At 36.5% G+C, this 27,018-nt stretch overlaps 1 protein-coding gene across 19 annotated transcripts in view; it reads left to right on the top strand.

The window, feature by feature from the left end:
* Positions 1 to 27,018, top strand: part of Abi3bp (ABI family member 3 binding protein) — a 242,276-nt gene that overhangs the window by 40,232 nt on the left and 175,026 nt on the right. For all 19 annotated transcript variants that reach the window (XM_074073008.1, XM_074073007.1, XM_074073003.1 and 16 more), the window contains exon 2: positions 19,404 to 19,583. In XM_074073008.1, the coding sequence (XP_073929109.1) occupies positions 19,404 to 19,583 (180 nt within the window). The remainder of the gene's footprint in view (positions 1 to 19,403; positions 19,584 to 27,018) is intronic.

The raw sequence follows: 27,018 nt of genomic DNA, 5'->3' as shown, positions 1-27,018 counted from the left end.
GATCAGGGAAGGTCAAGAAGTTTTTGAGGAAGATGATGACAGTTGAGTTTTGACATCATCAATGAAATGTTCAGTAGTTCAAGAAGCTTGGATGACTAGACTGAGCCAGTACTCAGAAATAGAAGTGCACCTTTTTTAGAGTCAGTTGATCTGCTCACTAGTTAGCAGCTAAGTTACAATAAAAGCATTGACTATAAAGGAGCTCTGTGAAGAAGCAAAGGGCAGTTAGTGATTTGACAAATTCTGAGGGCCAGAAGTGGAACAGAAGTAAGAGAACAGGATGGAGATTTCATAGAAAAATGCCAACTAAGATGTTGTATCACAAAGTAAAATCAAGGAGTATGTATATAAGTATGTAGGGGGGCATCACATACACATGTGGGAGATAGAAATGTGCTACCAGCCTGGGATGAACAGTGAAAGGAAAATGTGATTTAGCGAAGACAGAATATGGTACATAGCAAAACTTGCTGGCAGTTGATGCCAACAGGCAAGAGAGGAATTAAACACTGATTTTTTTTATTTTCATGTAGCTTTTGTCTAAGAATACAATTAATAACACCTGATTTTAATAGCATATTCTGTTTGCAAAAGGGACTTCCGGTACCAATTGAATTCCAATTTAAATAATCACTTGTTTATAAAATATTTTTAGTATATTTCATCATTTTTTTTCTATTTAAATCAAATCTTGCTCTGAGCATTTGAGATACTTCCTGTTATGGACTTGTGGGCAACATTTTTACCATGTGTCTGTAATTGCCTAAGATTTAAATTCTGTGTTAGGTTTGTTTCTAACACAGTGATACATTTTTTTCCTGTGGCCTATAGGGACCCTCATGATATAATTCCTTTGTCCTCTGCAACTTTTTGCTGCCTTTGATCCACTACATTGCAGCCAAACCAAGGGTAAAAAGTGTGAGTGCCTCTGTTCACAGGATTCCTTATATCTGAGAATGCTCTTCCGCCCTCCTTCCCTAGATGTGCACCTACACTTTAGGTGACTGATTCCTACCTATCCATTACAGTGTTTGTCCCTTGACCACAACAGTTATTGTGTTATGACAGGTCTGGACCTCTCAGCAGGGTAATCTTGGATTTTTATTCTATTTCCTGCATGCATTAGATGTGTGTGATCAGAAGTTTCAATATTTTATTAATACTGGAAAGTATCTTAGGCATTCAAAATGTTTTAATTTTACTAGGAAAACCAAAAAATGAAAAATTTCAAAATAGCAATAAATCCCAAGTTACTATACCTATTTATTTCCAAAATCAGAATAACACAACAGAGGCCCTTGGTTTACAAAGCCAAAGTTCATATCAAATTTCATGTTACTTTTAAGTATAGATAATGATAAAGTTAATTATCCAAAATTGGTTAATTTGAAGGTGAGCTACTACTCAAATAGTTACTATGGGCTAAAATAGTCTTAAAATAGAATGACTGAAGATTGAGAAAACAACTCAGTAATTTATCCTGCATCACAGTTGTTGCTGGCACTGTCAATTATAATTGTACTGTTTTGAAAAAGCTTATCTCTTGCTTTCTGGATGAATTGTCTTCATTAGTGAATAAAGACGGCAGGGCTAATGTCTTACTTTGTTTTGTACTGCTGTAACAGAATGCCGCAGACTTAGAAATTTATAATGGATGGAAACTTACTTGGCTCATGGTTCTGGAGGCTGGAAGCCCAAGAGTATGGTGCTGGCATCTGCCATGGATCTTCTTGCTGCGTCTTAACAATAACATGACAAAAGGCATCTCGGGGCAAGAGTGCAAGAGAGGGCTGGATTTGATTTTATAATAAGCCCATGTTTGTCATAATGAACTTACACCCTCAATAATGACATCATCAATTATGAGGACAAACCTTCACAACCTAATAACTGCTTAAAGGTCTCACCTCTCAACACTATTGCATAGGAGATTAAACTTTCAATGCACGAACCTTGGAGACATATTCAAATCAGAGTACCCTGGGTTTAAAATGATTCATTTCATTACATCGCATATATTTAGTGATAATGATAAAACAATATAGCTAACTTTCTGGATGATAGCTCCTAATTTGGAGCTATCATCAAGCAAGGGAAATAGTCACAATCTTAACAAGTCATATAAAAATAGAAGAGTTTGAGAGTTTCTTAAAAAGTTAAGCCCAAACTTCCATATGACTCAGAAAATTTACTGTGGATATTGATCCAAAAATGATTAGAAGCATATGTCCACACAAAAACTTGTCATGAATTTTCTTTTCTTTTTCCTTCATGGTACTAGAGTTTGAGGACCTTGCACTTCTTTCTGTAGGTGCTCTACCACTTGAGTCATACTCCACCCCTTTTCCCTTTAGTTATTTTTTAGAGAGTGTCTCATGGTTTTTGCCTGAGACAACTTCAGACTGACTGTGATCCTCCTACCAATTCACCAATCCTGGCTTGTACATGAATTTTCCTGAACAGGATTATTCATAGTAAACCAAGCCTGGAAACAATCTAAATATCTACCAGATGCACAATGGCTAAGGAAAATATAGTTTCCAGTTCCATCTATTTTCCTGAAAAATGACATCATTTTATTTTTCCTTATGGCTGAGTAACATTATTCTATTATCATTCTGAATGAGATAAGCCAAGCTCAAAAGGCCAAATATTTCCACTCATTTGTGGAAACTAGACCTAAAATGATGATGACAATAATGATTGTACTAATGGACATGAATGTATATGGGAGGAAGTCTAGGGGGGATCAGTGGGGAAAGAAAGAATACTGAGAGGTGAAGAGGATCGAAATATGCTTCATATATACACATGAAAATAGCATAATAAAACCCACCAAACACTGTTTGAAAAAAGTGGTTGAAGAGGGAGGAATGGAAATATAATGGAGGGGGTGAACTTGTTCAAAGTATACTGTACACATGTGTGCAATTATTGCAATGAAATTTCCTCTTATTATTAATGTATGCTAATTCAAAAATAAAATTAACAATTTTTTTAAAGTACTATCAACCAGGCATACTCACTCAGAACTGAAAGAAAGAAAGAAAGAAAGAAAGAAAGAAAGAAAGAAAGAAAGAAAGAAAGAAAAAACAAAATGTAGTAGATCCAGATCCATAAAACAAAAGGTTACCCAGCAATAAAAATGAATGAACTAGTGATACAACATAGATGGATGAATATCATAAAAATTATGCAGAGTGAAAGAAGTCAGATGCTAGAGACTACATGTTATATGAGCCATTTTTTTATTGTTTTATTATTCATATGTGCATACAAGGCTTGGGTCATTTCTCCCCCCTGCCCCCACCCCCTCCCTTACCACCCACTCCGCCTCCTCCCTCTCCCCCCCCAATACCCAGTAGAAACTATTTTGCCCTTATCTCTAATTTTGTTGAAGAGAGAGTATAAGCAATAATAGGAAGGAACAAGTGTTCCTGGTTGAGATAAGGATAGCTATACAGGGAGTTGACTCACATTAATTTCCTGTGCGTGTGTGTTACCTTCTAGGTTAATTCTTTTTGATCTCACCTTTTCTCTAGTTCCTGATCCCCTTTTCCTATTGGCTTCAGTTGCTTTTAAAGTATCTGCTTTAGTTTCTCTGCGTTAAGGGCAACAAATGCTAGCTAATTTTTTAGGTGTCTGAGCCAATTTTTAAAAAATTACTAGAAAGGCAGAAAATAGGCCAGTGGTTGCCTGGAGCTAAGGTTGGGGGCAGAGGTTGCCTGTAAATGATATAGGGCAATATTTTAGAGTGATGGAAGAGTCCTCAAAATTGGTTATAGTGGGTTTAGTACATTTTCATTTTTTTTGGAAACTGGGGTTTGAACTTCAGTGCTCATGCTTGTTAGAGCAAGCACAAGATCTACCACTTGAGCCACACCCCCAGTCCTTTTGATCTTAGTTTGTTTTTCAGATAGGGACTCTTGCTAACTTTGCACCAGCTGCTTTAAACAAGATCCTCCTATTTCCCCTGGAATTACAGGCCCGAACCACCACACCTGGCTTGTTTTTGAGACAGAATCTCAGTAACTTTTGCCTGGGCAGGCACCAAACCCCAATCCTCCCAAGTAGCTGGAAATATAGCTGTGCAGTATCACACTGAGCCCTGGATTTAGTAAATTCTACAAATCTATCACCTTCTATAAGTTTACTAAAAATCAGGAATTTTTTTTGTTATTGTTGTATTGGGGGTACATTGTGACATTTATGAAAGTTTTTAGAACATATCATTATTTAATTCACCCCCTCCATCATTCTCCTTCATTTCCCTTCCCCCATTCCTGGAATAGTTTCAACAGGTCTCATCTTTCCATATACCCACATTAAACTGAGAGAATTATATTGTAGGTATTATAAGGTGACAGTCACACACATTTTTCTCCATATGCCATTGAAAATATTTGTTCTCTTTTATTTTTTTTGTTGAAGTGCAATTTGGGAGTCCCAGGATAAAAAAAAATATTATCTGGACATTATTACAATGTTTCCATGAAAATTCCATTTTCTGATTTTTTTGGATTATCCTGCATTGTAACAGGAAGCCAGTATTTTGTTTGGTTAGGTAAGAGGTTCGATATCTCCTTGAATATTAGATCAAGAAAAGATTTGAAATTCTCCAATACATTTTCCAAAGGAGAAAAGTGAGGTGACATAAGGGCAAACACAGATAGCGGCCAAGTTTATGCCAGACCCTCTTCCATTCCTTCCACATGTCATTAAGATGTGATGACTAATAGTCCATAGACTTTCTTCAAGCTTCTTTAGGTCCCATGGCCCACTCTGCCTCGTACATGGGGGCACCGGATTCTGCTCTCATGAAGGTTTACCCATTTTTCTTCAGCCCATGAAAGACTTTTGATATTGTGAAATCTCAAAATAAGCAGCTATATATATTAATAGTGGATACTTAATGAGGTAAACAAATTACAAACAATTCATGAAGATACCAAATGCCTGAAAAATAATAGCTTGGTGGATAAAGGAGAATGATGGAGGGGCTGAATTCAAGTATGATACACTTGATACACTGTAAGAACTTTTGTAAATGTCACAATGTACCCCCACCCAGCACAACAATAAAAAAAAGAAAAACATTATTTTCAAAATGAAAAAAATGATAGTGATGAAACCACTTGTTTCAGCTCCATGTCATGTTTGTTAACTTATGAGTTTATTTTTAAAAAACCATATTTATGTAAGACAGTTTTGTGACTTTTACAGTGTTTTTAATAGATGATAAAATTTCCATTTTATTGAGTATTTCCAATTTGCTTCTTGGAACAATGTTTTCACTTATCCTGTATATGCAGTATTTCTTTTTTTTTTTCTTTTATTCTTTTATATGTGCATACAAGGCTTGGGTCATTTCTCCCTCCTGCCCCCACCCCCTCTCTTGCCACCCACTCAGCCCCCTCCCTCTCCCCCCAACCCCCTCAATACCCAGCAGAAACTATTTTGCCCTTATTTCTAATTTTGTTGTAGAGAGAATATAAGCAATAATAGGAAGGAACAAGGGTTTTTGCTGGTTGAGATAAGGATAGCTATACAGGGAGCTGACTCACATTAATTTCCTGTGCATGGGTGTTACCTTCTAGGTTAATTCTTTTTGATCTAACCTTTTCTCTAGTTCCTGGTCCCTTCTCCTTTTGGCCTCAGTTGCTTTTAAGGTATCTGCTTTAGTTTCTCTGCGTTAAGGGCAACAAATGCTAGCTAATTTTTTAGGTGTCTTACCTATCCTCACCCCTCCCTTGTGTGCTAAAGCTTTTATCATGTGCTCAAAGTCCAATCCCCTTGTTGTGTTTGCCCTTGATCTAATGTCCGCATATGAGGGAGAACATACGATTTTTGGTCTTTTGGGCCAGGCTAACCTCACTCAGAATGATGTTCTCCAATTCCATCCATTTACCAGCTAATGATAACATTTTGTTCTTCTTCATGGCTGCATAAAATTCCATTGTGTATAGATACCACATTTTCTTAATCCATTCGTCAGTGGTGGGGCATCTTGGCTGTTTCCATAACTTGGCTATTGTGAATAGTGCTGCAATAAACATGGATGTGTAGGTGCCTCTGGAGTAACAGTCTTTTGGGTATATCCCCAAGAGTGGTATTGCTGGATCAAATGGTAGATCAATGTCTAGCTTTTTAAGTAGCCTCCAAATTTTTTTCCAGAGTGGTTGTACTAGTTTACATTCCCACCAACAGTGTAAGAGGGTTCCTTTTTCCCCACATCCTCGCCAACACCTGCTGTTCATGGTGTTGCTAATGATGGCTATTCTAACAAGGGTGAGGTGGAATCTTAGCATGGTTTTAATTTGCATTTCCTTTATTACTAGAGATGGTGAGCATTTTTTCATGTGTTTTTTGGCCATTTGAATTTCTTCTTTTGAGAAAGTTCTGTTTAGTTCACTTGCCCATTTCTTTATTGGTTCATTAGTTTTGGGAGAATTTAGTTTTTTAAGTTCCCTATATATTCTGGTTATCAGTCCTTTGTCTGATGTATAGCTGGCAAATATTTTCTCCCACTCTGTGGGTGTTCTCTTCAGTTTAGAGACCATTTCTTTTGATGAACAGAAGCTTTTTAGCTTTATGAGGTCCCATTTATCTATGCTATCTCTTAGTTGCTGTGCTGCTGGGGTTTCGTTGAGAAAGTTCTTACCTATACCTACTAACTCCAGAGTATTTCCTACTCTTTCCTGTATCAACTGTAGAGTTTGTGGTCTGATATTAAGATACTTGATCCATTTTGAGTTAATCTTGGTATAAGGTGATATACATGGATCTAGTTTCAGTTTTTTGCAGACTGCTAACCAGTTTTCCCAGCAGTTTTTGTTGAAGAGGCTGCTATTTCTCTATCGTATATTTTTAGCTCCTTTGTCAAAGATGAGTTGCTTATAGTTGTGTGGCTTCATATCTGGGTCCTCTATTCTGTTCCACTGGTCTTCATGTCTGTTTTTGTGTCAGTACCATGCTGTTTTTATTGTTATTGCTTTGTAATATAGTTTGAAGTCAGGTATCGTGATACCTCCTGCATTGTTCTTTTGACTGAGTATTGCCTTGGCTATTCGTGACCTCTTGTGTTTCCATATAAATTTCACGGTAGATTTTTCAATCTCTTTAATAAATGTTATTGGAATTTTGATGGGAATTGCATTAAACATGTAGATTACTTTTGGGAGTATCGACATTTTTACTATGTTGATTCTACCAATCCATGAGCATGGGAGATCTCTCCACTTTCTATAGTCTTCCTCAATCTCTTTCTTCAGAAGTGTATAGTTTTCCTTGTAGAGGTCTTTCACATCTTTTGTTAGGTTTACACCTAGGTATTTGATTTTTTTTGAGGCTATTGTAAATGGAATTGTTTTCATACGTTCTTTTTCAGTTTGCTCATTGTTACTGTATAGAAATGCTAATGATTTTTCTATGTTGGTTTTATATCCTGCTACCTTGCTATAGCTATTGATGATGTCTAGAAGCTTCTGAGTAGAGTTTTTAGGATCTTTAAGGTATAGGATCCTGTCATCTGCAAATAGGGATATTTTGACAGTTTCTTTACCTATTTGTATTCCTTTTATTCCTTCTTCTTGCCTAATTGCTCTGGCTAGGAATTCCAGTACTATGTTGAATAGGAGTGGAGATAATGGGCATCCTTGTCTGGTTCCTGATTTTAGAGGGAATAGTTTCAGTTTTTCTCCATTAAGTATAATGCTGTATATATGTTGTCATATATAGCTTTTATAATGTTGAGGTACTTTCCTTCTATTCCTAGTTTTCTTAGAGCTTTTATCATGAAATGATGTTGGATCTTATCAAAGGCTTTTTCTGCATCTATTGAGATGATCAAGTGGTTTTTGTCTTTGCTTCTGTTAATTTGGTTTATTACATTTATTGATTTTTGTATGGTGAACCACCTCTGTATTCCTGGGATGAAGCTTACTTGGTCGTGGTGAATAATCTTTTTGATGTGTTGTTGAATTTGGTTTGCCATTATTTTGTTGAGGATTTTTGCATCAATGTTCTTTAAGGAGATTGGCCTATAGTTCTCCTTTTTGGAGGTGTCTTTGCCTGGTTTTGGGATAAGTGTAATAGTGGCTTTATAAAATGTGTTTGGCAGTTTTCCTTCCCTTTCTATTTTGTGGAACAGTTTAAGGAGGATTGGTATCAGTTCTTCTTTAAAGGTCTGATAGAATTCAGCAGAGAATCCATCAGGTCCTGGACTTTTCTTTTTGGGGAGACTCTTGATTGCTGCTTCAATTTCATTTTGTGTTATAGGTCTATTCAGGTGATTAATTTTCTCTTGGTTCAGTTTTGGATGATCACCCATGTTGTTAGGCCTGCGTGTTTATTTACAGTTCATGTGGGAGGTGGGTCTTCCCGCCTTTCCTGTGAAGTTTTCCTCCCACTGCCACTTTCACAAGCTTTCCTGCTCCTGCTTACTGGGTGGTGCTGCTGCTCCTGCCAGCCACCATGTTTGTTTACAGTTCACGTGGGAAGTGGGTCTTCCCTCCTCTCCTGTGGAGTTTTCCTCCCTCCGCCACTCTCACAAGCTTCCCCACTCCTGGTTGCTGGGTTCGCGCCCCGCCCCCGCTCCAGCCAGAGGCTCTCCGGCCCACCCGGCTTGTTTATTTACAGTTTATTTACAGTCCCAGGAAGGGTTCCCTTCCCCCAATCTTCAGCGCTCAGGGCACCCCACCCTCTTTCCCGCGTGTCTTTATTGATCTTATTGCTTATTACTCAGTTTCTCTTTTTTCCACGGGTGGAGGTCAGTCTGTCCAGGGGGCTATGCTGCTGTGGCCCAGGCTTGTCTGTGGGGCTACCGCGGTACTGCGAAGCTCACCTGGTCCGCGTCTTCCCAAGCCGTCTGGGCGCCGGCGACTGGTGGCCCCGGGGCCCTCCTTGTTTCTCCGTTTAACGTGAAGTGGACATTCTCTGCACCGGCTGGAGGTGTGGAGGGGTCAAAGTTATGCCTTTTCTCAGTGATTATGCCTGCAAAGTGTGTCTCCGGCGTCTCTCCAAGATTTCACTATAGGAGGCTCGCTTTCTGCTTCCTCCCTCTAGCCGCCATCTTGGAATCTCCTCTGCAATATTTATTATAATATTTGTTGTACATTTTCTACTTTGGCCTATCAAGAAGTACCTTAATTAAGTTCAACTTCTACTTGGTCAATGGAATTTATTATATGTGCAAATTGGAGCTACTGAAAGAAGAAAAGGAAAAGGAGCATCAGTATTTTTGGGAAATTACCCTAAAAGAATGGAAGAGCACTATATAAATTCAAGATTTTTATATGTTTGAAATTTTTTACAATAACATGCTGGAAAAAACAATCATTTTTGTTTCTGAGTCTCTAGTTGGATTGGTCAGATTTAACTAAAGGACTTGCACTATGTAGGCACGTGAACCACACCTCCCAGCTCCCTTTTTGCTTTAGTTAATTTTTGGGCAGGATCTTCTGCTTTTTTACTTAGGCCTCAAACTATGATCCTCTTGACCTACCCCTCCCAAGTACCTGGAATTACAGGCATGAACCACCATGCCTGGCTAGATTGGTTAGATTTAAAGATAATAGAGGGATGATTTTGATCAAATTATGTTATATTCATGAGTAGAAGTGTCATGATGAAATCCCTTCCCATGTATAATTTAATATAAGCAAAAAAATATATAAAAATATGGATATGTAACTGATGCTCAAAAGTCACAGAAATATTCAAATTTTTAAAAATATTTTACTTTATGTGTCTCCAGAAATTATAATTCTAGAAAACCATAATTCATAGAACTTGTTCAAAGGCCAAAATACATGTAAAGTTTTCATAATAGGAAATTTAACAGAGTTGTGGGTGAGGTCTTTTTCCTCCTTAATGCATTGCATATCTTTACAATGAAATTGGGCTCATTAATTTTATTTTTGATGCACTGGATTTCCAAAGAATAATGGTTCTTAAACTTGAGTGTGAGAATTACCCACACAGCTTGTTGAAGTACAGATTACTGCCCCTCTCTCTGAATTTCTGACTCAGTAGGGTAGGGATGGTTTCTAAGAATCTATTCTCACAAGTTCCCAAGAGATGCTGACTGCTGACTATCATCAGGGAATCAGAGATCCAGAACCCTGGCATGGAGATAGGTCACCTTCCATGAGGAAAACCTATAGCCGTCACTTCCTATTTTAAGTAGCAAGTGAAAGTAAGCCAATCCTCTCCATGAAAACTAAGCAGGGAAGTAAGTTTTGTCAAATTCATTAACCTCGCAATGTCTTCCTTTTCCTTTATATGTATTAAAAACTACTAAGAATCCACAAGTTTTCTAAGTGGCACAGAAAAAAGAAAAAAAGAATTGCAAAATAGGCTTTGACACCTCAGCATGAGTCCTTGTATTTTTCCACTTGCATTCAACTTATCCTCACAGAATAAGGATTATTTTGGGGACAAGTTAAAACAAAAGGGACATTTTCTTCTTACGTTCTTTCTTTCCATCCCTTTCATCAGATTTAGGGCCCCTCTTCTGTAGCTGCTTTGTACTAACAGTACTAATCATGCCACACAAATAAGTGACGTATTCATCCACCTAACTTACTGGAATGTAGTCTTTGTAACATTTAAATTTGTATAACTTAGTAGTTAATGAAGGGATCAAATGAAAAGGCAGATGGGTAACTCTACACATTCCCTGTCTTAGTCCAATTTGTGATGTTCTAACAGTGATGTTCTAACAGAGACTGGGTAATTTATAACAAGTTTATTGGCACACCATTCTGGGAAGTTTAAAATCCAAGTGCTGACACATGGCAGGAGCATGCAGCAGGGAGACAGGGGCTGAGCTCACCTTTGGTAATGGCAATGATGCATTCAGTGGGAAGGACCTGAACCCCTCCCACTGGCTCCACCTTCCAACAGTGTTGCAGTGAAGATTGAATTTCACCACGAGATTGGGAGGAGACGAAAATCAAACCATAGCATTCCTCAGGGCACATATATATTTTATATAGATTTGTTGTCGTTTGAAAACTGTTCCCATGCACTTGTGGCAAATTGATGGTTGATGACTGTTCCTCCCACTCTCTCCACCACCACTCCCCACCAAGCTAGCAGAGTCCAGACTTTTTTTTTTTTTTTTGGTGGTGGTATTGTGCCTTGTGCTTGTAGGAGGTACTCTAATGCTTGAGCCATACTCCTAGCACATTTTCGCTTTAGTTACTTTTTCAGATAGAGTCTCCTGTTTTTGCCTTGTATGGGCCTCAGACAGAAATCCTCCTAGCTATGCCTCTATCATAGTTGGGATTACAGGCATACACTGCCACACCCAGCTTATTTATTGAGATGGGGGGGTATCTCACTAACTTTTTGCCTGGGCTGGCCTCGAGTGTGATCATCCTAATTTCCTCCTCAGAGTGGTTGGGATTATAAGCAATGAGCTACAAAGCCTGGACAATGTCCAGGCTCTAAAGAACAGTTTTAAGAGAATCAGATCAAGGGATTGTGTGACAACAGTAGATATCTCAGGATGAGATGTCTTCTTAAGAATGACAGGCTGTTGACTTAGAAGGTAGTCTGTGAAAAGTAATTTTCCTACTTGGCAGTGTGAGGGTTATAAAGTAGGTAATGAAGTTGTTACTCTTTGGTAAAACTATTAACTTTGCCAAGTGGTGCTAAAATGTCAATGCTGGCAGGTTCATTCTGTCTTATTCAGTCATCCAAAATCACCAGACAGTGAAGTACTGTGAGAGGATTCAAAGCACTGGGATTTCTGACCAAGGTGGAAACTATGGTTGTTTTAGTTGAAATGAAACTCACTTATACCAACAGCTGGGCAAACAGATATAAAGTGCTCCATTAGAAGGAAGAGATTTTTCCCCTCAGACTTCTGGCATTTCTAAATTCAAACATTCTACACTGAGCAGCAAACATCCTCTGGGTATTTGGTGGCCATAGTGCTCTAATAAATAGCTACTTGACACTTGGCATTATGGCTACATGGGACTCGCTCGGCTGTGGCTTTATGAGGGCAGCTCTCCAGGTGACAGGGACTTAATATGTCCTCTGAGAGTTGCATGTAGGAACATGTGTTTCTGCTGGCTGGCTCACCACCAGCAACCTGGAGAGGGAATGTGCTATTCTGCCTGCTCAAGAACATGGATCACAAGAACCCCTAGTTTGTGCTTCTTGCAAACATGATCATGTATGAGTAAAATTCAATTCTGGGTTTATTTAAAAACTCCATTGCCTGGCACTGGGGCCAGCTGTTCATGTGATTTATAGAACTCTAATCGTATTTCTTTCTCTGTAAAACTTTTTAAAATGTTAATTTCTTAGAGTTATAAAGAACTTACTTTATCTAATCACTGTGATCAGGGTTTTTTAAATACATATTTTCAGACTTGTATGTCAAAAACACAAGAAGGGATGTCATCTGCCTGCCTCTAAAGCTGTGTGCTGTTAATTCACCATTTTCTGAATGTCCAGGATTTCTTTTCCTCTATTGTTCTCATTTAGAGTCCTGATTCATCATCTGTGTTTTATACAGAGGGTGAAATAATTTCATTTGTAAGTTGGGGAGCACAATGACCAAGGTGTTTGTAGCTCTGAGTCTCTATCTAGCCTATGGCAGACATCCTGCCATCAGTATACTTCAACTTGAAATTTAGAAAGAATTTGCCCAGGAATTGTTTTGGGAGTGTTTTAAATTATAATTCTGCACATGCATACACAGATCTACCACCATGAAATTAACTTATTTCCTGCCACCTACCTACCTTGTTCTTATAAGTCATCATGCCTCTGCAGAGTAGGTCATAGCCACCTTAGAGGGACTCTCTTTCTGAGGGATGGTCATTTAAATAATGTAGGATTGGGGGAAACAGTTTTAATAATGTATAATATTATTTAATTAATAACAATATTTAATTTTTATTCTTCTTAAGGTACTTAGTTGAAACTAGCACGTCCTTTTTTCTATTAGGGAAAATTTCCACTATTATCACTGACATTTGGGTTATTATTATTGGTAAAAAAAAAAGTCCTGCTATAGACCAGAGACTATGTAGAATCAGGAATAACTGTAGATACTTGTCTAATTGCCTTTGGCCACTCTATTTACTCTGTGGCTATCAGAAAAATTGCCACAACTTTCTATGTTTTTTTTTTCCCTTCCTGACACTTTTCTTTAGCTTATTGGATCAAAACAAGGAGAGTTATTTAAGCACCAAGCCTACGTCACATGATCCCTTTTTAGACTCCCTGAGAATTGAGACAAAATATTAGATTATTGCCTACTCCTGTGTTAAAATTATATTTTGTCTATTTTAGCATTAAAGTTTAATTAAACACAATCTATGCTATCAAGCCTATATTTTGGAAGCTTTTGAGTGTGTTGTCAGACAATAAGTTCCCTGCTTAACACAAAAACTTAAGATGTGCCAGGAGCCATTGGTTCACATCTGTATTCCTAGCTACTCAGGAAGTAAAGATGAGGAGGATCGTGGTTCGAGACCAGCCCAGGAAATAAGTTCACAAGATTCAGTCTCAACAGAAAAATATGTGCATGATGACCTGCACCTGTTATCCCAGCTTCTGTGGGAAGCCATAGGAGGATCACAGTCCAGGCTGAACCATGCAAAAAGCGAGACACTATCTCCAGAATAACCAGAACAAAAAAAACACTGAAGGGATGGCTCAAGCAGAAGAGTGACTACCTAGCCAGGATGAAGCCCTGAGTTCAAACCCCAATGCTGCCAAAAAAGAATACCCAAAAAACAAAATAAAACCCTTAAGATGTGATGTCATGATTTGATAGTTCCTTATTAGGCTGATGTGACCATAAGACTTTGGAATGTTTTCCACATGTTCTGTGACTCATAGAACGCATCCGAAACTTAATATTGTGGGTTCTTGGTACATAACAATGCCTGAAAAGAAGTTACAAGTTTTATGTGTATATACCATTTATGAATGATGACTAATAATATTAGGCATATCAAAACTCCTTCTACCAGTGCTATGAAGCTTGAATAACTTTCCCTTGGGGTAGTCTGTATAATGGGTTACAGAGATAAAAGAAGGTCATGGCCCATTCTGCAGTGGCATGATGACATGACAGACAAGCGATTCAATCATGTTGTTGCATACATAAGTGATTTGCTCTGTTTTATTACTGAGTCATGTCGCATTGTATGTATGATACATAATTTGTTTACCCACTCCGGTACAATGGGCATTTGGGTTTGTTTCCAGTTTGATGTTGCTGTGAATATCTGCATGTAAGTTTTGCATATATTTTCATTTCTCCTGGGTGAAATACCTAGGAATGAAATTGATAGGTCATTTGGTAACTTTCCCATAGTTCTTGTAAGTGGTTATACTGTTTAATATCTACCCTCCAAATGTGAGAGTTTCCAATTCTAACACTATTGGCTATCTTTCTAACTTTAGCAGTTCTTATATATGTGGTACATCATTGTGGTTTTAATGTTAATTTCCCTGGTGACAAATTATATTGATAAGGAGTGGGAAAACCATGACTTCTGAGACTTTATGTTTTTACAAATATGATCCATTGGAAGATAGCCATGACCATTTTTTTGTATGATGTCCATAGCCTTTTCTTGTGCTACAGTCACAGAATTGATTAGTTGTGGTAGGAACATCTGGTCTGCACAGCCTGAAGTATTTAGTGCCTGACCCATGATGGAAAACACCTGCTGACCCTGACGTTGAGCATTTTTTCAAGTGCTTCTTGGTTTCCAAATACCTGCTTAGTGAAGAAGCTATTCCAATATTTTAAAATCTTTCCCCGTTTTCTTGTTTTGTCCTTTTATTGAGTGGAAAGAACATTTATATGCTCTGGATATATGTCCTTCAGTAGATGTATGTATTGATAATATTTTCTGACAATATTTAGTTTGCCTTTTATTTTTCTTGTTGGTTCTCTTAAATGTCAAAACTCTAAAAATTTGATCAAATCAAGTCATCAGTTTTTTTTAAAATCTATGCTTCCTATGCCAAATCTGAACAGATGGAAATTGATTTAACTATTCAAATATCTTAAGAAAATATAAATTTTGCATGACAAAATAAAGTGCAGAGCAAGTGTAGAGATTAGTTCTGTAAATGTAATATGTGCAGTATAAGAGGAATTTACTGTGGGTAAAAATAGGGTTATGTTTTTAATCCTGAAATGAGTCATTATTTTATTGACCACAGTATTACAGCTATTCTAGGACCCTAAGAATATTAATGCCATATCTGATTTATTTTTAGCCCAAACTTGCTACTTAGAATATTTCTAATTTTTTCATTAGTGTTTTGTAACACTGAGATCATGTCAATGATGGTAATTCATGTTTTTACACTAGTAAGTACCCTTTACTTTTAGAAGAGACCATTAATATTTTGTAGGGCTTCTCCTACAGTACTTTTATCATCTTGATCAACTGTCATCAAGAATTTAGAATTGGTTCTGAAATATTTTGGGAAGTGTAAGATAACCTTGAGACATGAAAAATTCCTCCTACTGAGTATATTTTAGTTGTGATTCCTTTCTCTCAGGTCTGTGACTGGATGCCCATGATGGTTAGCTGGTTTCATGAAGAACCACGTGTGTTTCTTTTGCTGTTGTTTGCTGGGGATTAAACCTAGGGCATTTGTTCAACCACAGAGCTATGTCCCCAGGCAGGGTAATGTATCTTTACAGAACTTTGCCAAAACTTTCCACACTTTGTCAGCAGCAACAGCATCCCACCTCCTCTGATTGATCTAGAGTTCTTTGAACTTACAGGAGTATCTGTATCTTGACTCACCGCTTTGCTCACTGTTTTTAATGCTTCAAGGCATGTATTTACTTTTAAAAATTAGAAGTGTATTAACTCTAATTTTGCTTTGAAAGACATTGTTTTCTTTTAGAATTTCACAATACCCTTTGAAATATTTAGAGATACTGTAGGGTGTTGCAAACAGAGGATTAGAAACCACTGTCATAGATCCAAGATTCTACTTTGCCAATATGTAATTTTTTCCAAGGCATACTAGTATTGCTTTTCCAAAATGCCTTTTAAAATTTTTTCTCACACTTGTTTCCATATGCTTTGTTTCTCGTATGAAATGCAATAAAATGTTCGTCTAGTACTCTTATTTCTCTGTACCCCTGACTTTTCTGGGTAATATATATGTTATTTTATTTATAAATGTTTTACCTTTCAAGCCTATATTATATTGTATAATTTTCTGCTACCTTTACCTAGTCACTGCTACTAACTATTGAAAGATAAATGCCATTACATGACTTGGGTCCAAAACATTAAACCAAAATTATTCAGAGTAAAGGTAAATATATTACTAAAGATTAAAATTAATGTAGGCTACAAAGATATAGCTTCAAAGTATTGAGGATTTGTTCAACAGTATAAAATATCCATGGAATACTCATTCAAAAATCCATTTGGAGGAATATTTGACAAACATTTGGAATAAAGGGAAAAAGAACTTGCTTAACCTTTTTTTCTGACCACTGAAAGGATCATGAAGTAATCAATGGATAAACATAGGTACGCAGAAAAGGCAAACCAAAGAGAGAAGGACTCTACAGTGGGTCAACAATGCGAGCAAAGATGTAGAAGCAGGATCATATATACATTGCAGAATGTGAGAAGATTTGGGCAAAATCAAATGAGATGTGTAGAATTAGAAGAAGTAATGTATGATAAAATGATGAAGAGATTTAAGTTTCTAAATAAAAAACTGGGGTGATGATCTTAAAATTTTAAGTTTGTGAGGCTCCACTGAGGTGAGATTTGTTTGCATTTACTTCTCTTTTTCAGGACATTTAAAAAGTTTAGCCCTAGAGACTAGTATTAACTGGAATTTTGGGGAAAGTAGGACATCTAAAATGCAAATTCATTTAGAAAGTTATATAATGTCACTGTATTTGCTGACATAAATTGCTAGCAAAAGGTAGAAAGGTTGGGGTCATGAAAAGTCTTCAAGAGGAGTTGATCACTTCTGTTTTGGTTGGTTTGTGGCTGTGTTTATGACCTTTCTTTCTCCCATTTGGTGTAACCATCCTTTCCACTCTCCCAGGGGAGGAATAACATGGTGCGTTAGGTACACTCCATGGGCAAAAGTCTGATGTGATGCTAATGCTGTGACTCTGCTCTTGGTCAAGTGTGAGTGCAGTAAGATTTATTCTCTTCTTCCCAAGAAAATATTGGAAATAGGACAGCTGTGTGTTGACTTCCTGTGAGACTTGATAACTTTCTAAAGCAGCAGAATATGTGCTTGACTAACATTTGTTCCATTCTGTTGAGCAGGATGGAGTAACTCTGAAGTTAACACAAGAACATAGCTAAAAAGGGGAAAATTGGGTTGGATAAAATCTGTTTTGTCTGAAGTATAAATCACTTCATCAAAATCTGGTGAAGTTAAGACAGAACAAAAGCATCAGTGTTTAGCATCAGCCTGAGTGACTTGACTACAATGACAATGAGAACCTAAGGCCTAGTTTTGATCCTGCACTTAATATACAAGGTAACAAAGGTATAAATGCCCTCAGTTTTCTTAATTGGAAAAGTTGAACTAGATGAGTTGTGAAGTCCCTTTTTAGTGCTATGGATAAACTACTCAGTATCTATGAGTTTCGATTTTGCCACAGATAGAGAAATAGCAATCTGAGAATCCAAAACCTGAATAAAAATTCATCAAGGTTTTGGGAGTACAAAGTAATGTACATGGAACTTGCAGAATTGGCTTCTGAAGTAAGAGTGGTTCCTGCAACCTGCTATCAATGAAGAGGTTGGTTTTCTTCTTCTAAGGCTGAATGGACACCTCTTATATGCCTTTGTTGATCCAGGCTGTCCAAACTGATTTGGACTAAAGTAGAATAAACTTAGTGTGAAACCTTGGAAAGCTCATGCTGTACAGATGTGATGATTGGTATTTATTAATATACAACTTTGATTAATGACAAATAGAATGTGAATTGTTAAATTAGTAAATGCAGTAGTCTCAATAGACCAAAAAATATTTTGCAACTATTAAATCTTTGGGTAATAAAGAAAATAATTCACGCTCACAATCTCAACCCTTGAAGCCAGATTTGTTTTAGAAATCAGAAATTTGGGGCATTAAAAAAATGTATTAGAGCATCTATTGTATAATCTTGTCAGTGAGGGCTTGAGCAGCAAGCACTATTTGCTGACTTAATGAGGCACATTTCCATAATGAAACGTGTGAATAGTCACGCTGAATGGGATAAAGACTAAATGGACTCATGATCATTCACAGTGGGTTTGGTTGCCAAATTATTTTGAGATAAATGTAGAAAAAAAACACATAAAAAGCTTTTTGGATTTCTGAACAGTAGCTAAAGAATTGTGGACCTGCATTAGTAAGCAATCATTGGGCAATTGCTTCATGCTAACTTTAGAGTTGTGCCATTTTCATTAGTATTTATAAGTAAACCAACAGGAAGGTAGCTGTTACCCATCATTTACAAAACAGGAAACTAAGCCTCAAGCATATTCAGGGAGGTGCCAGAGGCCACACTGATAAGTAACAGGGTTTGGACCAGGTTCCTTCTGTCTCCAGAGACAAAAAATATTGTTTCCTCATTGTTTGATCATGACCTTTGGTTCGTGTGATTATCTGTTCTTGTTGCATTAGTGATTTAAAAAAAGTCTTGAGAACTTTCTACGGTCTTTCTCGGGAAATCCATCCAATGATTACTTATAAACTAATGCCACCCAGATGGGTCTGTACCCTGCTCTGAGTATGTCACTTAGCTTTTCAGTAAACTGTTGGGCATCTCTATATAGTTGTCGTACTGACCCAGCGAGCTCTCAATAAAACTAGTCATGTTTCTCCTTAACAATTCTCCTCCCTCTAGCGTTCCCTGTTTTACCACCTTAGCTATAGCTGTGCTAGAAACCTTCCTTTTCCCTTCCTTTTTTATCGCTATCAATGACGAAGACCTGTGGGCTTGGGACTGGAGAGCAGCACAGATGAGGCTGGGAGTGGGGGAGGATACCAGGTGTAGTACTTCAGTTTTACCAAAAAGAGAATTCAGGCTCTTTCACTGTAATAGTATATATAAAGTGACCAACTGTTGATTGTCAAAAAAAAAAGAAAAATCTAAATTCTGCCTACTTGCTTGGTAATAAACTATCAAGTACTGAACCTCCATGACTTTACTTTTTATTGTAGGCTGCTTTACTTGTTCTGAAGTCCATTTTCTTTGATCTCTAGATTAGCTACACTTTGGATATTTGTGTGTGTGTGTGTGTGTGTGTTTGGGGAGGGGATGCTGTGATCCTGAGTAGCAAACAACCAACTTTTGCTGGGATTTTTTTTGTGGAATGCAAAAGAGGTAAAGTAACAGTCACCTATTTTTCTGTTCCCGTTGTTAGGTAAAAGGCCTAGCCTGAAAGTCCACATCAACACCACGAGTGACTCCATCTTCCTAAAGTTCCTGCGTCCAAGTCCAAACACAAAGCTTGAAGGTTTTCTCCTGGGTTACGGCAGCAACTTATCTCCAAACCAGTACTTCCCTCTTCCCACAGAAGGGAAATACACTGAGGCTGTAGTCGGTAAGGTGTTTGGGGATCAGACTTAGAAAGAAGAGAGGTAATGGGAGCGACATGATGCACAGGTCTTGAAGATGGAAAACATCTCTTCAAATATGTGGCTGAACCAAATGCTAGGATTACTCACAATCTTTGTAACTGGTGCAACCCACTGCACAATTCTTTACATTTAAATTTTATTGCATGTAAAATAATTATCATCATTGTTATTGTAACAACAGTGTCCCTGCCCATGTAACAAATTCGCTGAAATGCCTAGGCCTAACCCTCTGTAACACAGTTTGTTTATGAGGCCTAATTTACTTCTTGCTGTCTTAACTTTCTTTCTTTCTTTTTGGCAGTACTAGGATTTGAACTCAGGGCTTCCCACTTGCTAGGCAGGTACTTTACCTGCCTTTACTTTCTTTTGGTGGAAGATAACAGCTGAACTTTTTGAGCATCTTTTCATGAAGATGCTACCTTTACAAAGAAAAGAATGTATTACATTTTTTAAAATTTAGAGTATTTTAGATAAAAATTTTTCTGTATATTATAAAATTTTATATTTCTTTGCAAATATTTTTAATCACATTAAAATATAATTTAAGGATTCCAGCCTTCTCCAGCAAAACAAATATTTGCAAGTAAAACTCTTACAAAAGATAATTTTTTAAAAAAGTATCCTCTATTGTGAATGCTTTCAAAGTGGAAGGTGAGATTTATATTTTGTTCTATTGCTAGGACCATTGCTTAAGAGTCTTTCTATGAGCTTTAAAAGGTTAATCTTATAAACTCAACCATTTTATATCGCCTATGGCATTTATGCCTGTAGGCAGAGGATGCTGAAGATGAATGTATTTTGCCCAGAAACCTCTTGTTCCTATCTGTTGGACTTTAAAATCATACAAGAAGAAAATATTGTTAAATAAATGTGTAAATTAGATTTTACATCACAAAATCACTTTAAAGCAAACTGTGAGAATTAGGCACTATTGACAAATTTAATATCACTAACCTTGATTACATAAGCCATGAACAATTTGGATGTTTACAAATATTCCCTACTATATGTACTCTTTACTGCAAAAAGTAGCCAGAAGCAGTATGCTTACCCTCATAAAAACAGAAGCAGATCTATGACCCCCTTTCATTGAGCACTAGATGTAACATTTTTTATGATTATTTTTTGGTCAAGTAAATTGAGAATTTGGTCAACTGTAAACTTCTTTCTTTCCAGGTGAAATGCATTCAGTCTGGAAGTTATAGAAATCAAATTGTTAAAATGAAAAATATTGCAGAACACTAAAGAACACTTCTAGCACAAATATTCCAGCCCTTCATTGTTTCAATAATAAAATTTGATAAAATAGACTAGAAACCCTTTTATTTATTGTTATTTTCATTCTTTAAATTTTTATTGGGGAATATTTCAAATATATAAGGAGAGAGGATATTGCGATAAACCCTTGTGTCTCAAAGACAGCTTGAATACATATTGCTGTTTTCTTAATCTTCTATGTATTTTTTTAAGTGTACTATTTTTTGTGGAGTATTTTTTTGTTTTTTTTCTTGGAAATTTTTTATTGTATAATAACTAGTACTTTTCATTATGTCTTCTTTCTTTTTTAATTGTTGTGCTGGGTAGGGGAACATTGTGACATTTAAAAAGGTCTTACAAAATATCAAATATACATACTTGAATTCACCCCCTCTGCCATTCTCCTTTATACCCTCTCCCCCCATTCCTGGAATAGTTTCAACAGATATCATTTTTCCATTTACATACTTGTATACACAGTATGTGTACAATATTCACGCTTTTACACCTTTTTCCACACCCCTTCCCCACTCCCACTGGCACCAACATCCCAACCTTCCCCCCCCACACACACCCTCGCCCGCAGCATGGCAGGAAGTGTTCCACTCTGATTTGTAAAAGAAACAAGAATGCCATCTTTGCTTGTTTAAGATAGCAACACAGGGAGTTTTCTTGTGCACTTCCATATATATATATATATATATATATATATATATATCCAAATTGGTTCATCCCCTCTATTTCTCTTCTTTCTACCTTAGTCCCTTTCTTATGGTGGTTTCAACTGATTTAAAAATTCTATATTCATTCTTGTATAGAGAATACAACCATATACACCGTCTTAACTTCCTCCTTTTACCCTCCCTCTCTCATATGTGACCTGCCCTTAGCACGACCTGTTTTTCATAATATTACTGTATTTGAATTAGGTCTATATTTCACATATGAGAGAAAACATGCGGCTTTTTGCCTTGTGAACCTGGCTAACTTCACTTAAGATGATGTTCTCCAGTTCCATCTATTTACATGCAAACGACAATATTTTATTCTTCTTTGTGGCTAAATAAAATTCCATTGTATATAAATACCACATTTTCTAAATCCATTTGTCAGTAGTGAAGAATTTTGGCTGTTTCCATAGCTTAGCTATTGTGAATAGTGCTGCAATAAACATGGGTGTGGAGGTGTCTTTATTATAACCTAACTTACAAAGGAATAAAAGTATATGGGTATATATATGATCGATATATCCCTAGGAGTGGAATTGTTGGATCATATGGCAGTTTTGTTTTTAGCTTTTTGAGGAGCCTCCATATTGTTTTCCATAGTGGTTGTACTAGCTTACATTCCCATCAGCAGTGTGTGAAGGATCCTTTTTCCCTGCCTCCTCACCAACATTTGTTGCTGTTTGTGTTCTTGATGGTAGCCATTCTAACAGGAATGAGATGGAATCTTAACATGGTTTTGATTTGTATTTCCTTTGTGACCAGGGATGGTGAGAATTTCTTCATATGTTTTTTAGCCATTTGGACTTCTTTCTTTGAAAAAGTTCTGTTCAGTTCATTTACCCACTTCTTTGTTGGATCATTGATTTGAGGGGAGTTCTGTTTCTTGAGCTTCCTGCATATTCTGGTTATCAATCCCTTCTCAGATGTAGAGTTGGCAAAGATTTTCTCCCATTCTGTGGGCAACCTCTTCAATATAGAGACCATTTCTTTTGTTGTGCAGAAGCTTTTTAATTTCATGTAGTTCTACTTGTCAATCCTTTCTCTTAGCTGCTGAGCCACTTGAGTTCTGTTTAGGAAGGCATTGATTGTGCCTATTAATTCGTGTATTCCCTGGTCCTACCTGCACAAGCTTCAAAGTTTCAGGTCTTATATTAAGGTCCTTAATCCACTTTGAGTTAGTACTTGTATAGGGTGAAAGATATGGATCTAGTTTCAGTTTTCTGCATGTAGATTCCCAGTTTTCCCAGCAACATTTGTCAAAGAGACAAATGTTGTACGTTTCTCTCTTTTCTCTGTTGTACGTTTTTGGCAACTTTGACAAAACTTAGGTGGGTATAGCTGCATGGATTCATATCTGGGTTTTCTGTCCCACTGGTTCTCATGTCTGATTTTGTGCCAGTACCATGCTGTTTTTATTACTATGACTCTGTAGTATATTTTGAAGTCAGGTATTATGATATCTCAAGTATTTCTTTTTTTGATCAGAATTGCCTTGGTTATTTTTGGTCTTTTGTGCTTCCAAATGAACTTCAGAGTTTATTTTTCAATCTCTGTGATGAATGTCATTGGGATTTTGATGGGAATTACATTGAACATGTAGATTGCTTTTGGCAATATAGACATTTTCACTATGTTGATTCTACCAATCCATGAGCATGGAGATCTTTCCATCTTCTGTAGTCCTCTTTGATTTCTTTCTTCATTGGTTTATAGTTTTCCTTAGAGGTCTATCACATCCTTTGTTAAGTTTATTCCTAGGTATTTTATTATTTTGAGGCTATTATAATTGGAATTATTTTCCTATATTCTTTCTCAATCTGTACAGTGTTTGTGTACAGAAAGGCTGCTGATTTTGTAAATTGATTTTTGCATCCTGCTACTTTGCTGAAGCTGATTATGAGGTCTAGTTTTTTGTGGATCATGTCATCTTCATGATAGAAAGAGGGAGAGTTTGACTGCTTCCTTTCCAATTTGTATTCCTTTTATTTCTTCTTATACTTCCAGGACTATGTTGAATAAGAGTGGAGAGAGTAGACACTCTTGTCTTGTTCCTGACTTTAGAGGAAATAGTTTCAGTTTTTCCCCATTTAGTATGATATTGGCTATGGGCTTGTCATACATAGCCTTTATTATATTGAATTACATTCCTTCTATTCCTAGTTTCATCAGCGCTTTTATCATGTAAGGATGTTGAATTTTATTGAAAGTTTCTTCTGAATATATTGAGATGATCAAGAGGTTTTTGTCTTTGCTTCTGTTAATATGCTGTATTACATTTAATGATTTGTGTATGTTGAACTATCCCTGCATCCCTGGGATGAAACCCACTTGATTATGGTGTATGATCTTTTTAATATGTTGTTGAATTTGGTTTTCCAATATTTTACTGAAGATATTTTGCATCTATATTCATTAAAAAGATTGGCCTATAATTCTCTTTTTTGTTGTGTCCTTTTCCAGTTTTGGGATGAGTGTAATACTGGCTTGATAGAATGAGTTTGGCAGTGTTCCTTTCCTTTCTATTTTGTGGAATAATTAGAGGAGTGCTGGTATTAGTTCTACTTTAAGGGTCTTTTAAAGTAGAATTCAGTGGTGAATCCATAAGGTCCTACACTTTTCCGTTTTGGGAAACTATTTGTTGTTGCTTCAATTTCATTGCCTGTTGTAGATCAGTTTAGGTTTTTAATATCCTCTTTGTTCAATTTGGTATGATCATACGTATTTAGAAATTCATCCATTTCTTCTAGATTTTTCCTATTTATTTCAATATAGGTTTTCAAAGTAGTCCCTGATGATTCCCTGGATTACCTTGGTGTTTGTTGTTTTCTCCCCTTTTTCATTTCTAATTTTATTAATTTGGGTCTTGTCCCTTCTCATTTTAGTTAGATTTGCCAGGGGTTAGTTGATCTTGTTTATCTTTTCATAGAACCAGCTTTTTGTTTCATTGATTCTTTGTATGCTTTTTTGGGGTTTTTTTTTTTATCTCTATTTCATTGATTTCAGCCCTTATTTTTATTATTTCTCTCCTTCTGCTAGTTTTGGGTTGATCTTGTTCTTGTTTTTCTAGGACTTTGAGATGCAGCGTTAGGTCATTATTTGTGATCTTTCTGTGTTTTTAATCTAAGCACTCATGGCTATAAACTTTCCCCTCAGAACTGCCTTTGCTGTGTCCCACAGGTTCTGATAGGTTGTGTTTTCATTCTCATTAAATTCCAGGAACTTTTCTATTTCCTCTCTAATTTCTTTGATGACCCACTGATCATGGAGTAACATGTGCAGCCTCTAGTTGTTTGAGTATTTTCTTCTGTTTCTTTTGTTGTTGGATTCTAGTTTTATTATGTTGTACTCAGACAGTATTCAGGGGGTTATGGACTGCTGAGAAGAATGTATATTGTGCTGTTCCTGGATAGAATACTCTGTAGCCATCTGTCAGATGACACCATTTCATCTATGGTGTCATTCAATTGTAGTTTCTTTGTTGATTTTTTGTCTGGATGACCTATCTATTGGTGATAGAAGAGTATTGAAGTCTCCCACCACCACTATGTTGGGGTCTACCTGTGTTTGTAAATTCACTACTGTATGTTTAATGAAGTTGGGTACAGTGACATGGTCACATATAAGTTAACAATTATTATTTCCTCTTGACGTATTGTTACTTTTACTTGTATGAAGTGACCTTCTTTGTCTCTTCTGACTAATTTCACTTTGAAGTCTACTTTATCTGATATAAATATTGCTACTCTGGCCTATTTTGGGGGACCATTATTTTGGTAAATCTTCTCCCACCACTTCACCCTAAGGCAATGTTTGTTTATGTCTATAAGGTGAGTTTCTTGTAAACAACAGATGGTCAGGTCTTCTTTTTTAATCTAGTTTGCCAATGGTTGTCTTTTGATGGGGAGTTGAGGACACTAACATTAACTGTTACTATTGAGAAGTATGTGGTGATTCCTGCCATTTAGTTGTTTTTGTTGTGAAAGGGTTTTTGTGTGTGCAACTAATTCTATGCTACACCCTGATTATTTGTTTGCTCTTCTGTTGAGGTTTAATAATTCCCATCCTTTCATGCTATGTTTGTTTTCATCTTCTATATGTAGGATTCCTTTCAGAATCTTCTGTAGTGGTGGTTTAGTGGTCATGTATTGTTTTGGTTTCTGTTTATCACAGTTGATTTTTATTTGTCCTTCAATTTTGTGATATCTTTGCTGGGTAGAATATCCTAGGACTGAAATTGTTTTCTTTCAGTGTTCTAAATACCTCACTCCATGTCCTTCTTGCTTTTAAGGTTTCTGTTGAGAAATCTACTGTTCTTTTGATGGGTTTACCTTTATATATTATTTGATTTTATTCTCTTATAGTCTTCAATATTCTTTCCTTATTCAATGTGCTTATTGTTTTAACTACAATACACTCCAAAAGCATCTATTTTGGTCATGTCTGTTTGGTGTCCTGGAGGCTTCCTGTACCTGAATGAACATCTCTTTCTCAAGATTTGGGAAATTTTCTGCTATTATTTTGTTGAATATATTATGTATACCTTCGACTTGCACTTCTTCAATGCCTGCAATTCACAGGTTTGGTGTTTTGATGTAATTGCAGAGTTCTTGCATATTACTTTCACAGCTCTTGAGCCTTTTGTTTAAGAATCCTGGTTTTTTTCTTTAATACCTATTTTGTCTTGGAGCTCTGAAATTCTGTCTTCCACTCCTCTATCCCATACTTCCTATGAAAAGATAAGTCTGTAGGCTGTATTCAATTTGGATTCAGCTTTTGGGGCAAAGTAATATTTCAAAGGTAGTAGTATACAATACTGTGTATTTGCTAATTACTCACCAAAGAGTAACCAAAAATGGTTATCTACCCACTAGTGGTCCTATGACTATTTAGTATGTTTGGTGATCTTAGCCTGATTCCTATTATAATGTTCCCCATCAGATTTTCACCCAATGGCTTTGGCACTGGTTGATGATCACTACTTCATCTATAATTGGACAGAGGTGATTTGAAAGGGCAGTTTTCTAATCCTATCACTCCTTCTGCCTTTCTTAGCTAGTGATACAAAAGAATTTTCTCTTATCCTTTCTCTCTTGTACTTCTCACTTCCATTTATGTTTTTAGAAAAGATAAGATAAATTCTCTTTGTGAAAAGCTTGTGCCTTGATCACCTTCAACAATGGCTCATGATATTATTTTTTAGGATCAATAAGAATGCACTGATTTTTATGTATTGATAAGTTTCTATCAATATTCATCCCTTATACTTCTTCTCCTTGTCTAGCTTGAGTATGATTGCTTACTTACCTTGGATAAGTATTAAACCATGAACTTCTTAAAGTTGTGGTTTATATCTTATTCCTTGATTTTTTCATATCATAATGATTTACATTGAGTGGAGAGGTATTCAATATTT

This window comes from Castor canadensis, chromosome 5 (genome assembly GCF_047511655.1).
Source record: "Castor canadensis chromosome 5, mCasCan1.hap1v2, whole genome shotgun sequence".
Classification (NCBI taxonomy): Eukaryota; Metazoa; Chordata; class Mammalia; order Rodentia; family Castoridae; genus Castor; species Castor canadensis.
This window is presented reverse-complemented; position numbering and strand designations above follow the sequence as displayed.